The sequence below is a fragment of the Eschrichtius robustus genome, chromosome 5 (genome assembly GCF_028021215.1).
Source record: "Eschrichtius robustus isolate mEscRob2 chromosome 5, mEscRob2.pri, whole genome shotgun sequence".
In the NCBI taxonomy this organism is placed as follows: domain Eukaryota; kingdom Metazoa; phylum Chordata; class Mammalia; order Artiodactyla; family Eschrichtiidae; genus Eschrichtius; species Eschrichtius robustus.
Window position 1 is genome coordinate 136,675,970 of NC_090828.1, and position 13,961 is coordinate 136,689,930.

At 52.8% G+C, this 13,961-nt stretch overlaps 1 protein-coding gene across 1 annotated transcript in view; it reads left to right on the forward strand.

Annotated features, from left to right (window-relative positions):
- MYO7B (myosin VIIB) overlaps positions 1–13,961 on the forward strand; it is a 101,129-nt gene that overhangs the window by 43,863 nt on the left and 43,305 nt on the right. Inside the window, exons 8-14 of the mRNA XM_068543694.1 lie at positions 177–290; positions 2,257–2,410; positions 4,839–4,915; positions 5,995–6,114; positions 6,415–6,557; positions 10,499–10,709; positions 11,335–11,470. Of these exons, the coding sequence (XP_068399795.1) occupies positions 177–290; positions 2,257–2,410; positions 4,839–4,915; positions 5,995–6,114; positions 6,415–6,557; positions 10,499–10,709; positions 11,335–11,470 (955 nt within the window). The remainder of the gene's footprint in view (positions 1–176; positions 291–2,256; positions 2,411–4,838; positions 4,916–5,994; positions 6,115–6,414; positions 6,558–10,498; positions 10,710–11,334; positions 11,471–13,961) is intronic.

The window sequence follows — 13,961 nt, forward strand, 5'->3', positions numbered from 1 at the left end:
AGGATGAGCTGGCCTTGGAGGAGCGACCAGGCGTGGCCATCCCTCAGATCAATGCCGGAGCCCTACCTGCTGAGAAAGAAGGAAGCTGGGACAGGGCTGGGGGCAGGAGACAGTCCTGAGGCCCCGCAGCCTCGGGGGAGATGCTTACAAGCTCCCTGGAACTCCCTCCCCACTAGGCCCCCGAGGAGCGGAACTACCACATCTTCTACTGCATGCTCATGGGGATGAGCGCGGAGGAGAAGCAGCTGCTGTGCCTAGGCACGCCCTCTGACTACCACTACCTGACCATGGTGAGGCCCGCGCTGCCCCTGCCACTCCTCGCCCCTCCCCTTCTCGCCCTGCCCCCGCCCCGCCTCTCCCCGCCCCTTCCCGTCCTGCTTCCTCCCCACGCCTCAGCCACCGTGGCCTGGGGCTCCGGGAAGAGGAGGAGACCCGGTGCAGGTTTCTGTTCAACCTTCCTTTCCCTCCCCGCCTCTCCCTTCGCCTCCCCCCTCCCCTTCCTACCCCTTCCCTCCTCTCCCTGCCCCTCCTCTCCCCTCCCCTCCCCTCCCCGCCTCTCAATAACAATGAGGAAGAAGGAAGAAGGGCCGGCTCCAGCTCAACCCTTGGTTTACAGCCTCATAAAAGCCCAAACTGTGGTCGGGCCCCTGGGCAGGGACTGAGGACGCCCCTTTTCCATTCTCCACGCCACCCTTTCTGTGTTTGGCGGCCATCAGAGGCTTGCCCTTGTCCGTGTGCTTCCCTGTTTCCTACTGAGCCCATGGTCCCGCCCCACAAGCCTCATCTTCCTTATTTCCCTATGGACAGAAGGCTCTGAAACCCTCGCTTCATTCCACTCACCATCCTCGGAGGTGCCGCTAGAGCTTGAGCTCCAGGAGAGCAGGGGCCTTGCTCGCTGCGTCCCCATGCACGAACAGTGTAGCACAAGCAGCCATCAGGCTCACCTTGCTGCTGAGGGAATGAATGAAACCCACGTCTTGACCCTGTGTCCTGCCTAAGCCCTCTCTCCTGGGTCTCTGCCTGGAGGCCTCCGTCATCTCTTGCCTAGACCATGGTGCTAGCTTCCTCCTGGGTCCACCCCCCTCTCCAGACTTGACCCCAATCTATCATCCAGCCCGAGACCTCCCACAGAGCAAGTCTGACAGACTACGTCTCTCATTACAGCTCTTCAGGGGCTCCTTGTGGCTCCTTGGCAAGGTTTCCAAGTCCCTCCACATCCTACCACCCACCAACCTCTCCCCCTCAACGGCGACGCCAGGCTCCTTGCGGCTTCCACCCGTGCCTCCCACCTCACTGCCCAGTCTGGCCGTTTCTCCCCTGTGCTGCTGTGAAGCTCAGCCTGTGGGACCGCTCAGATGCCTCCTCCAGGAAGCCTTTCCCCAGCTCCCAGGAGGCCGGCCCAGCCCCCTTTGGTCTCAGCGCCTGTAACAGCCTGTGACCCCGCCATTCGCTTTGTGCCTCCCCTCCTGGATGCAACAGCACCCAGGGCAGGGCCTGGTCTCTCCATTTCTGAATTCCCAGCACATAGCCCAGGGGCTGGCACACAGTGAGCCTTGGAAAGTGTTTGTTAAAGGAATGAACCCGTGACGTTCCCCCCGAGAGGGTGAGGCAGGCGTTACCATGGATGGCTGACAAATAGAGGCTCAGAGAAGCGGAATGACTTAGCCGTGGCCACACAGCTGTCAAGCTACCATAGCACACTGCGTCTGTGTCGCCACTGTTCCACCTCTGTGTATTTTCTTTTTCTTTTTTTAAAATATTTGTGTATTTATTTATTTATTTATTTTTGGCTGATTTGGGTTTTTGTTGCTGTGTGCGGGCTTTCTCTAGTTGCGGCAAGCGGGGGCTACTCTTCATTGCGGTGCGCGGGCTTCTCATTGTGGTGGCTTCTCTTGTTGCACAGCACGGGCTCTAGGCGCACGGGCTTCAGTAGTTGTGGCACGCGGGCTCAGTAGTTGTGGCTCACGGGCTTAGCTGCCCTGCGGCACGTGGGATCTTCCCCGAACAGGGCGCGAACCCGTGTCCCCCTGCATTGGCAGGTGGATTCTTAACCACTGCGCCACCAGGGAAGCCCTTCTGTGTATTTTTTGAGGTTGGGCCTCCAGGTGGCCCCTTGGGATCCACCCGGAGCCAGTGCAGTATCACTTACCAGGGCCCTTTGGCCGAATCCCTGATGCATCCCTGCCTTGCTGGCCCTACAGTGGAGAAGGTAGGGTGTGGGGTGGCCCCAGAAACCTGATGGGCCCGATCTTGCAGGGGAACTGTACCTCCTGTGAGGGGCTCAGTGACGCCAAGAACTATGCCCACGTCCGCTCAGCCATGAAGATCCTCATGTTCTCCGACTCCGAGAACTGGGACCTCAGCAAGCTGCTGGCCGCCATTCTCCACCTGGGGAATGTGGAGTTCATGGGTAATGCTGTTTCCACCCAGAGTACACCCCCTGGGGAGGAAGAATGGGGGGACTGGGACAGAGGAGGAAAAAAATCCCTGCGGGTCCTCACCCAAAGGACCCACCAAAGTCACAGCATCTTGGAAAAGTACATTGAAAATTTTAGCTATGATTTTGGAGGCCTTGTGGGGTTAGGGGGGAGATGCCAAAGCTTAGGGCCCTCCAAAGGTGAAGACTCTGATCAATCATCCCCCCACTTTTGGCTGGGAACCCAAAGGGTGATGCAGAGTAAGCAAAGCCGTGCGTGAACTTACAAACCAGTTTGTAAGCATCCAGTTGGTCTGAGGATTAAGGTGTCCTGGCTTGTTAGTGCCTCCAAGCGCCTGACTGACAGAGTTGCTGATAATCCTCTGTGGAAGAAAATAGCATCAACCTAGGTCACAAATTATTCCTTTAAACAGTTTCAAACACAACATCCAGCATGCCTCCAAAAATAAACAAGAACAAGGAAATGAGATACCATGAGCAAGAATCAGCAGACATATAGACAATAGAAACAGAGCCACATAGATTTCAGAGATTGGAATTACTGAGCACAGACCACAAAGCAGCTATGCTTGCTTTGTTCAAGAAAAGAAAAAACCAAGCCTGAAAATTTAGACAGGGAACTGGAAACTATAAAAAAAGTGACATTACAGATTTTAAAAGGAACCACATAGAAATTCTAAAGTAAAAAAAAAAATAAAAACCAAAATGAACTCAATGGATGAGTTTAACGGCCAGTTTTTTTTTAATATATATTTTTTAAATTATTTGTTTATTTATTTATTTTTGGCTGCATTGGGTCTTTGTTGTGGTGCACGGGCTTCTCACTGTGGTGGCTTCTCTTGTTGCAGAGCACAGGCTCTAGGCACGTAGGCTTCAGTAGTTGTGGCACGTGGGCTCAGTAGTTGTGGCGCACGGGCTTAGTTGCTACACAGCATGTGGGATCTTCCCGGGCCAGGGCTTGAACCTGTGTCCCCTGCATTGGCAGGCAGATTCTTAACCACTGCACCACCAGGGAAGTCCCTAACGGCCAGTTTTATAATGTGAAAAAGGAGGAAATGTCAGAAGAAACTGTGTGTACAGCATGGAGAGATAAAAAGATGGAAAATATAAAAGAGAGAGTAGGAGACCTAGAAGATACAGTGAGAAGATGTAGTATACATTTAATTCGAGTTCTAAAGGAAAAGAGAAGGATGGGGCATACACAACATTCGAAGAGATTATGGCTGGCTTTAGATCTAATGAAAGACACCAATTCATAGAGCAGTGCGGAAAAGATGGACTTTTCAATAAACTGTTCTAGAGCGATTCATATAGAAAACATGAACTTGAACCACTGTCTCACAGGATATGAGGAAATCTGCTCCAGGCAAGTTGTAGCTAGGTGACCATGTAATGAACCAGACGTGGGTGCTGACAAGCAGGGGGCTTCAGGACATGGAAGAGAATCAAATGTGATATTGAAGAAATGAAGCCAAGTGAAAGAATACAGACAATTATAGATCACACACAAAATTTAAAAACAGGTAAAATTAAATGCTACAAAGGAATGCAGGTGCTTAGATGACACACAGGTAAACAGGTAAAATTAAATGCTGTTTAGGGATTCATATGTAGGTAGGAAAAAGATAAAGAGAAAATAGGGAACTGGTTTCCATGGAGGTCAGGAGAATACTGCCTCTTGTGGAGGAACTGGTCTGAGCAGGAAAGGATGTAGGAGGCTGCGGGTGTTAGTGAGACTCTGGGTTTTGGCTTCAGTGGTCGTTACACACTGTTGACTTAATAATTATCCGTTATAACATGCCCTTGGATTTTATGCATTTTAAAAAGTCTGTATACTTTATTTTACAATTTTTTTAAGTTTAAAAAAGAAAAAAAATACAGAAACAGCATTCCTCCCTCCCCCCAGCTCAGCAGCCCTAAGGTGGAGGGCCTCAAAGGGGAGGGACTTGAACCAGGAGGTGGGTCAGGAGACGTGCAACAGAGCTGGGCCCGGCCTCCAGCCACTCCTCCACTCAGCTCCGTGCTTGTTTGACCAAACGAACAAACACGCCTAGGTTTCTATGGACAGCAGAGTGGATGGAAGGGGACGGATGGCTGATTTTCTCCCTCAGGAGACCCCACCTGCCCCACCAGCACCTTCTCCCTCCAATAACTTCAAACTCCCCTTTGAGTCAGGGTCCCCATCTCAGCAGAGGGGGACATACCCTGTTAACAGTAGTTACAGCTAAGGTGTTGATAGGTCCCCAGGGAGGCCTCGGCTCTCAGAGGGGGTCTGGGAGAGGCAGTGCTTCCCTCCTGGGGACGGTTGTCTCTAAGTGTGGATCTGGGGCTGCCTTCCTGAGGCCTCTGTCCCATCACTTCAGGCCAATTTGCCTCTCAGGGTCATTGCTTCTCTCTGCAGCTGCGGTCTTCGAGAACCTGGACTCCTCTGACGTGATGGAGACGCCCGCCTTTCCCACTGTGATAAAGTTACTGGAGGTGACTGGGCTGTTATGTCCGCCAGCTTCCATTTTCGTGAAGAGCCCCGGGGGTCTGGGCTGACAGCCCTTCCCAGGCTCTAGTTCCTTGCTCCTACCCCTCTCCCAGGCTCTCCGCTCACCCCCTGAGCTCCCTGGTGGAGCGTTGCAGGCCCTGGGGTTGGGAATCAGGGTGGGGTCATGGAGCTAACTATTAACGAAGTCCTGGAAATGATCAGTTTTGCTCGAATGTGTGTTTCTTCCCTTTTCCCTGACCCTCCTGCTCTTCTGTGGCCTTTACTCAACTTTCCACCCCACCCAGACCCCAGGCTCTCCCCACTCACACAATCTGATGTCCTTACATCAAAAGGTCCCTGCCCCGTGTCCTGGTCCCCGGGGCTTCTCCATGAGTTGTGCTATTCTGGGCCCGTGGAATGTGCTCAGACCATTCACCCTACACGTTATTAAGGAGACCAAATAGAGCGTTGATTTGGAGCGATGGGGCATTGTAATGTCCTCCAAATGACACCCCGTTGGCAGGTCCAGTGGGAAATTAATAGAATCAGAAGGGGAGGGGAAAAAAGCAATCACATTAGGTGGGCATGTTTTGCTGCTAATGCTCTTTATGTGGTTCAGGGTTCTTAGAAACCTTCGGTTTTTGCTGGTTCAGTCTTCCCCGCGTGGTGGGAGGGACTCCATCCAGACTCCTCTTGCTCCCTTGGGTCTTCAGCCTCCAGGCAGGAGTGACGTCAGTTTGGGCGTATCCAGATGTCAATGGCTGGGCCTCAGAGCCCTTCCTTCCCGTTGTTTCCCAGGGTCCACCCAATGGTGGACCCAGCACCAGGAGACCAGCACAGGACTGGTCAACCAAGCAACCAGCGTGCTCGGGGTCCACCCAGCTTGTGCATCCTTCCCCAGCACTGATACCCCAGTGCTCAGACTGACCCTGGCCCGGGCCCTGCCCAGCATCCTGACTCTGGCCCTAGTCACAGGCATCTCCTACCCTCAGGCCTTGGGCATAGGGTATTTGGTCATGAGACAAGGTGTTGGTGCCAGGCCCTGCTCAGTCAGCTGTGATGCCAGCCCCCACCTGCCTTCCAGGTGAAGGATCAGGCACTCCGAGACTGTCTGATCAAGCACTCCATCATCATCCGTGGGGAGTTTGTCACCAGGCCCCTGAACATCGCCCAGGCTGCAGACCGGAGGGATGCCTTCGTCAAGGTACAGAGCTGCGGGAAAAGGGGCCCGCGTGTCAATCTGTTGAGCATGGCTCCTTGCCTTGTGGGTGGACAGCAAGAAAGGGCAGAGATAGCTGGGCAAGTCCCAACTCTGCCGGTCACCTGCCTGGTGACCATGGGCTGCCTAGTCTCTCCAGGGTGGTTTCTTACCTTAAAGTAGGGATGATCTCCCTGAGTAGGTCCATGAGATCCCGTGTGCCTGCAGCCTTTCCAGGTGAACTGGAAAGGGGCAGCCTTCCTCTTGTACATCAAAGCCTGTGGGCTCTACCCCATGTCTCCGCAGGGCATCTATGGGCACCTCTTCCTGTGGATTCTCAAGAAAATCAACGCCGCAATTTTCACCCCACCTGCCCAGGACCCCAAAAATGTGCGAAGGACCATCGGCCTCCTGGACATATTTGGTTTTGAAAATTTCCAGAAAAATAGGTATGGAGATCAGTGCACCTGCTTTTGGAAAATGGAAGATAAGCTTAGCTCTTCTCTGAGCCAGCTGGAGGGTAGCCATTCCTCCCCCTCTGGGCTAGGAGCAGGACCTCTCACCTCTGCTCACAGACACCAGGGTGAGTCCCTCAGCAAGACTATGGCTTTCCTCAGTGAGGTGGTCCGTGCACATCCCCTGGCATCCACAACATGTCTAGAAAAGGCCACATAACTAAAAGCATCCCTGAGAGTCAGGCTAAAAGCACCTCAGCATTCATCACCCCTCTTGAGCCATCCGCTCTCCTCATGAACTAGAGTGAATCATCACATGTGGTTAGGGTGAAAATGGAAATCAGTAACACTGATGCAACTGCATCTAGGTGGGATATCATACTAGGTAATGGGGTTTGTGGCCCATCACCGACTATTCAGTTTGGCAGGGGTAAGGTGAGGCAGGACACTTCTGATCCAGTGTCCCAGTCTGGAGGCTGAAGATCTGGAGGCAGGAGGCAGTTCAGAAAAGTAATTCCCAGCTGAGACTGTGATGAAGGCTGGGGGTTGAGGTAGAGAGGGGTGGTGAGGGGAGCCAGGCAGTGGGGCCAGATGAGGACAGGTGTTGCTCTGGGGTGTTATCCGGGGGCCGGAGGATGAGGAAATGAGGACTGGGGACAAGCAAGCAGGAGGTGTCCTACATGCGTGACCTAGCTTACCCAGGTGAGCCTGGTTCATTTAAAGGGATGGGCTGGATGGAGCCTAGAGTTGGTTCTGTTACCGAACTGAATTCAGGTCTGCTCACCCAATGTGCAGCAAAGCCAATCTACTGACACTGGGCTATAGTGAAGGAAAACACAGCGTTTATTGCAGGGTCAGGCAAGGAGAACAGGCAGCTCATGCTCAAAACACAAACTCCTTGATGACTTTCAGGGAAAGTTTTTTAAAGGCAACTTTCGGGGTGAGGGTCACAGGGTACGTGATCAGCTTGTGGACTTTCTTCTGATTGGTTGGTGGTGAAGTAATGGGGTGATGTTTCACATAGCTTAATCGTCAACCTTCTGGTTCCAACCAGTCTGGGGTCTACGTGCTTGTGGTCAGCGTGTAGTCACCATCCTCCACCTGGGCAGGGGTCTTAGTTTCTGTAGAAGAACTCAAAGAGATGCATCAGATTGTTATGTATACCCCTTGAGGAAGAACTAGGACCCTGTTTTATCACTGCATTATTGTTTCTTGACTGCATTTCCTCACTTCCCTAATTAGTAACTGCTTGAGTCTGCTCTTTGGAACTCAGGGATGGCCTAGGAGACTAAAGCCTTTCTCTACAAACAAGAAACAGGGGATGCAGAGGGGCTTTTGTACCCAGGAGGGTCCCGCAGGGTCCTGCTTGGTTTCGTTTCCAAGTAGAGGCCTCTGGGAACCGTCAGAGGAGCCAAGGGGCCGTCCTGACCTTGGCATGTCCCTGCCTGAGGCCCTATCTCCAACTTAAGTCTTAGAAGGTCCCTTTGTTGCAGGAAGGGGGACCGCTTCCAGGGCCCGAGAGTGGGCCCTTGTCTAACACTCGGAAATGAATTGTCCGAGGAGACACATGTGCTGACAAAGCAAGAGACTTTATTGGGAAGAGGTGCCCAGGTGGAGAGCAGCAGGGTAAGGGAACCCAAGAGAACTGCTCTGCCACGTGGCTCACAGTCTCAGGTTTTATGGTGATGGGGTTAGTTTCCGGGTTGTCTCTGGCCAATCACTCTGACTCAGGGTCCTTCATGGTGGCACACACATCGCTCAGCCAAGATGGATTCCAGTGAGAAGGATTCTGGGAGGTTGGTAGGACATATGGACTGGTGTCTCCTCTCTCTTTCGACCTTTCCCGAATTCTTCCGCTTGGTGGTAGCTTGTTAGTTCCACATTCCTTACCAGGACCTCCTGTTTAAGATAACTCATGCAAGTGGTTACTATCGGGCCTGGCCAGGGCAGGCGGTTTTGGTCAGTGGTTTCCCTAACAACTTGGCCAGGATTGTCAAGATACAAGCCATTCCGAACGCAAGCACACGGAGATGACAGCCTCCCAGAACCAGCTCTCTGCAGGCAGGTGGGATGGAGTAGGCCTGGCAGAACTCAGCCCAACGCGATGCAAGCTCTAAGTAAACTAAAAAGTGATTCTGATCATTGGTTTCTGGCCCTGAGAGGGGCCGTTGAGCAGACCAAGCACACTTTTGGACCCTGTGGAGGTGGATGAGTAGTTGGTTGTAGGGGATCTGGCCATTTATGCAAGGACCCTCCGTGAAGGAGCAGCGAGCCGGGTTTGCGATAGGGCTGCAGTCTGGGGGCCACGTGAAGGAGCAGCGCCGTGTCACTGGCCCGACCAGGGTTCACCAAGCGCTCTTGTCGACTGAAAAAAAGTGCACGACCTCAAAGTTGAGAGTCATGTTTTATTCAGTGGACGTTCTTAGGACTTGAAGCCCAGGAGACAGCATCTCAAACAACTCTGAGAAAACTGCTCCGAGGAGGCGAGGGGCGTCCCCAGGCATATAAGAGTTTTGCAACAAAGGGCAGGTAGTTGGAACATCAAAAGATTATTGTTAATTAAAGAAAATCAGACATCCCAAGTTAAGGCATTTAGCGCTTTTCTATGTATGGGAAGATGCAAGAGTCAGGGCTCATTGAAATCATTCCTTTGATAGGCGCCTCGGCTATCCGAGGCCAGTATCCTGTGCTTTCTCATCCTGAGTCTCCTCGATCTGCACCGTTGGGGGTGGCTGCAGTCTGCTGACTGCTAGATGGTGGCCATTCCTTGTCTCCATCCTGAGTTCCCTCAGGGCTCATGGCTGTGACACCCTTTGTTTGCTGATATGGCAGGCAGCATTCTTAGTCCACACTCTGCAGGCGGTGTGTTAACTCTCTTGGGTTAACAGACCTTGAACAACCAGTCCCGGGTACCACGCGGCTTTGCATAAATGGGCAACCCATCCTGAAAAAGAAATGCCTAAGAAGTGAGACCCAGAGGCTGAGCAGAACAAGCAGGTCAGAGGAGGGAGGGGAGGGGGCTCACGCGTGTGAAGAAGACTCAGAGGTAAGGAGGGGCAAGGTGCCTTCCCAGCACTGCGAGAAGTCCAGGGTGCCCCTCAGCCACTCCCTGGCAGAGAAGGGCAGGCTTTCTACCGTGTCACTGTCTGTCTGGATCCCGAACACAATGGGCGCCCAGGTCCGCGAGGATTCGAAGCAGGGGGAGAGCGGGATCAGATCTGCTCCCCCTAGTGGCTGTGGAGGGTGATTGCGGGGGTGAGGCTGGAGGCAGGCAGAGCCGCGAGCAGGCTGTTACCGCGCTCCAGGTGAGGGAGAAGGGTGGCCTGGATTAAGGTAGCAGCAGTGGCGGTGAAAAGAAGTAAACAGGTCTGTGTTGGAGAAAGCGTGGACCAGACTTTGGCAACTGATTGGAATTGGGGAGGAGGGAGAGAGGGGTGTCAGGCATGACGGGCTGGTTTCTGACCTGAGCTAGGGGTGATAAGTGGCGGACCCATTTTCCAAGGTGGGGAACCCAGGAGGAAGAACAGGTTGGGAGGATTGGGGTGGGGGTAGGGGGTATGTCTGGTTGATGCAAAGGAGCCCAGCCAGAAGCTCATCTTAATACCAAGGCCACTTGCCCATAGATGCTGGGGTGGCTACTGGACATTTGGTCCCCCAGGGATTGTCTCCGTGTCAGGATAGGCAGGCCTGGCAGAGGACACTGCAGGGGACCGTAAGGAGCCAAAGGCAGGGGCTTGATGATACACAGAGCCTCCTCATGTCTCTGAGTCTGTTTGCCGTGGGGCGGAGGAGGTGATGGAGGTGGAGGTAGAAGAAGAGGGAGGCTGTGTGTCGGCGTGTGCATGTGTTTGGGGGTGTGCAGCTGTGTGCCAGTGGCCGGCTGCAGTAGCGATCGAGCCAACCCTGCCCCGCCCGGGGCGTCCCTGTCCCCACAGCTTCGAGCAGCTCTGCATCAACCTGGCCAACGAGCACCTGCAACAGCTCTTCGTGCAGCACGTGTTCACCATGGAGCAGGAGGAGTACCGCACCGAGCGTATCGCCTGGGACTACATCCACTACCACGACAACCTGCCCACGCTGGACCTGCTGGCCCTCAAGCCCTTGAGCATCATCTCCCTCCTGGACGAAGAGAGCCACTTCCCACAGGTGCGCCCCTGGGCCCGCCGCCCCTCGGGTGGAGACCCCACACGTGGGAAACTCCGGGGCTGCTGGAACCTCTGCCGGGAGTTAGCAGACAAGCCCCAGCCTTCCAGCCTTCCTCTCCTTCAAGGCCTGCCTCCCGCAGGAAGGCATCTGACTCTACCCTCACTCCCACTCCCCAGCATGCATTATTTAGATTCAAGGACACACCCCAAGAGGGGGCTTGTTCAGCCTTGTGGGTCAAGGGCTGCAGAGGGTTCAAGACAAGGAAACACTTTCATTCTCACTTTGGGGGACTCTGCCTGTCCTTGGGGAGACGGATTCTCAAATGTAGTCAGTGAGAGCTCTGATCCACAGAAGGGAGAAGCTCTGGTCCCTGGGCAGCTGTAGGGAAGGGCGGAGCAGGAGAGCTGGCGGTGGGAGAGAGACCCACTCCCGCCTCTGTCCTCACTCACCGCAACAAGCTGCCACCACCTGGGCATCCGTTTGCTGTCTGTAGAAAGGCCCTCAGTCATTCTGAACCCAGTTGTTTTGCCCTCTTGAGGGAGCCCCTGAGACCTGGGGCTGTGCCAGCTGACCTCCCAGTGGCTGGACTCTGGGACCTCAGCCCATAGGGTGTCCGTTCTTCCAGGGGACAGACACCACCTTGCTGCAAAAACTGAAGAATGTCCATGCCAACAACAAGGCCTTCCTGCAGCCCAAGAACATCCACGATGCCCGATTTGGCATTGCCCACTTTGCCGGCGAGGTGTACTACCACGCAGAAGGTGGGTGCAGCTCCTCTCCGCAGCCCCTTCCTTCCAAATCCCAAGCACTCCAGGGAGGCCAAGGAAAGAAGGCTCAGGGGACTAGGTCATTTTGCAGAACCAGCAATGGGACAGAGGGAATGGAATGGACCAGGCATGTTTGTTTGTGTTTTGTTTTGTGGGTAATAGCTCTATTGAGAGATCATTCACATACCGTAGAATTCACCCATTTGAAGTCTACAACTCAAGGGTTTTTAGTATATTCACAGAATTATGCAGCTGTTGCCACAATTTTAAAACTTTTCCATCACCCAAAAAAGAAACTCCCATTAGCAGTCATTCCTCATTTCTCCCCAGCCCTAGGCAACCACTGATTTCTGTCTCTATGGATTTGCCTGTTTTGGACATTTCACATAAACGGAATCATACACCATGTGGCCTTTGTGACTGGCTTCTTTCACTTGGCATAATGTGTTCATGGTTCGTCCACGTTGTAGCATGTGTCCGTACTTTGTCTCTTTAAATTACAATATTCCACCGTACGAATATGCCACACTTTGTTTATCCTTTAATCAATTGATGGATATTTCGGTTGTTTCCACTTTTTGGCTATTATGAATAATGCTGCTATTAACACTCTTGTACAAAACTTTAAGTTTTCCTTTTTTAAAAAAAATTTTTTAATTTTTTGGCCGCGCCCCGCACCTTGCAGGATCCTTGAACCCGGGCCCTCGGCAGTGAAGGCGTAGAGTCCTAACCACTGGGCTGCCAGAGAATTCCCCGTGTACAAATTTTTATGTGGACATATGTGTTCACTTCTTGTGGGTATATACTTAGGAGAGGAATTGCTGGGTCATATGGTAATCCTATTTAACTTCCGGAGTAAGCACCAGACTGTTTTCCAAAGCGGCTGCACCATTTTACATTTCCATCAGCAATACATGAAGGTTCCAATTTCTCCAGCTCCTTATGAGCACAGGCTAATTGTCTTCTTTTTTATTGTAAGTACCTTATCAGATACAGAATGTGCAAATATTTTCTCCTATTCTGTGGGATATCTTTTCACTCTCTTGGTAGTGAAAGTGTATATGCTGAGATAAGGTCAGTCATGGTTTTGATTGGAGAAATAAAGACCTGGGGTGGTCAACCTGCTGATGTGCTTAGAAAAGTGGGAAAGGTGGCCAGAGAGTGTCGTGGTCAGGAAAACGAGGCAGACAGTCATAGTGTCACTGTGGGGCTCGTATGGAGAAATGAGGAGTTGCTCTGATCTGTTTAAATGGAAACTCGGAGTCAGGGATGTTCCAAGCACTTTTCAGGTGGAGGGACAAGGCAGCAGGAGGGGCTGATGTTTTACATAGAGGAGGGGCAGTGTTAGGAGGTCAGGGGGTTATTTCTGTTGGAAAAATAAGGAGGCGAGTCTGCTCCTTCGTAGTTCCCACCAGATCCTGGCTTTGGGGCTCTTCCGAAAGGGAGAGACCAGAGCTAGCGGGACCCCAGAATCCCAGAATACAAAGACACTGAGCGCAGCAACCTCCATGGGCTACTCAAGGCCAGGTTTTAGTCTTTGAAGTGACCTGAAACTTTCCTGTATGCTAAGACTAAGGTAGCTTCTTTCTGAGTGCAAAATTTTATTCAGACTCTTTGACGATGGGCCTGCTGGGTTTTCTTTTGGCGCCCTGCTGTGCTGACAACTTGAGCCCCATTTACTCTGTCTTTTGAGGGACTGAGCCCAGGGGTGCCTTGACCCTCCCCCGACTCTGAGAACACCTGGGGCGGGGAGGCTTTGCCTAAGCCTGGAGAGGCACAGGGTGCCACCAAGTGTCTGCCCGTCCCCACCTGCAGAAAGCAGCCTCCTGGCACACAGCTGGGAGAGGGGCTTAGGTGGCCTTGGAGCCTCGCCTAGGCTCTCACCACTCCCAGCTTGGTGAGGGCCGCATGGCCCCAGCTCCCGGTCCAGTCCCCTCCTCTCACAGCACCTGCTGGCAGAGGGGGAACCAGGCTTCCTTCTTCCACCCTTGATGTGGCCTCCCTGCACCCCACACCAGGCTGTGTGGGTTTGTTTTTTTTTTTTTGGTATGCATACGATTCAGTTATAGTTTTGTTAAATTAACTGTTAAATGGCAGAGATACACAGATGAGCTTTATAGTATTTTTGGGTTTTTTTGTTTGTTTGCTTTTGTTTTTTTATATATAAATGTATTTATTTATTTTTGGCTGTGTTGGGTCTTCATTGCTGCACGCGGGCTTTCTCTAGTTGCGGCGAGCGGGGGCTACTCTTCGTTGCGGTGCGTGGGCTTCTCATTACCGTGGCTTCTCTTATTGCGGAACACGGACTCTAGCGTGCAGGCTTCAGTAGTTGTGGCACGCGGGCTCAGTAGTTGTGGCTCATGGCCTCTAGAGCACAGGCTCTGTAGTTGTGGCACATGGGCTTAGTTACTCCGCGGCATGTGGGATCTTCCCGGACCAGGTCTTGAACCCGTGTCCCCGGCATTGGCAGGCGAATTCTTACCCA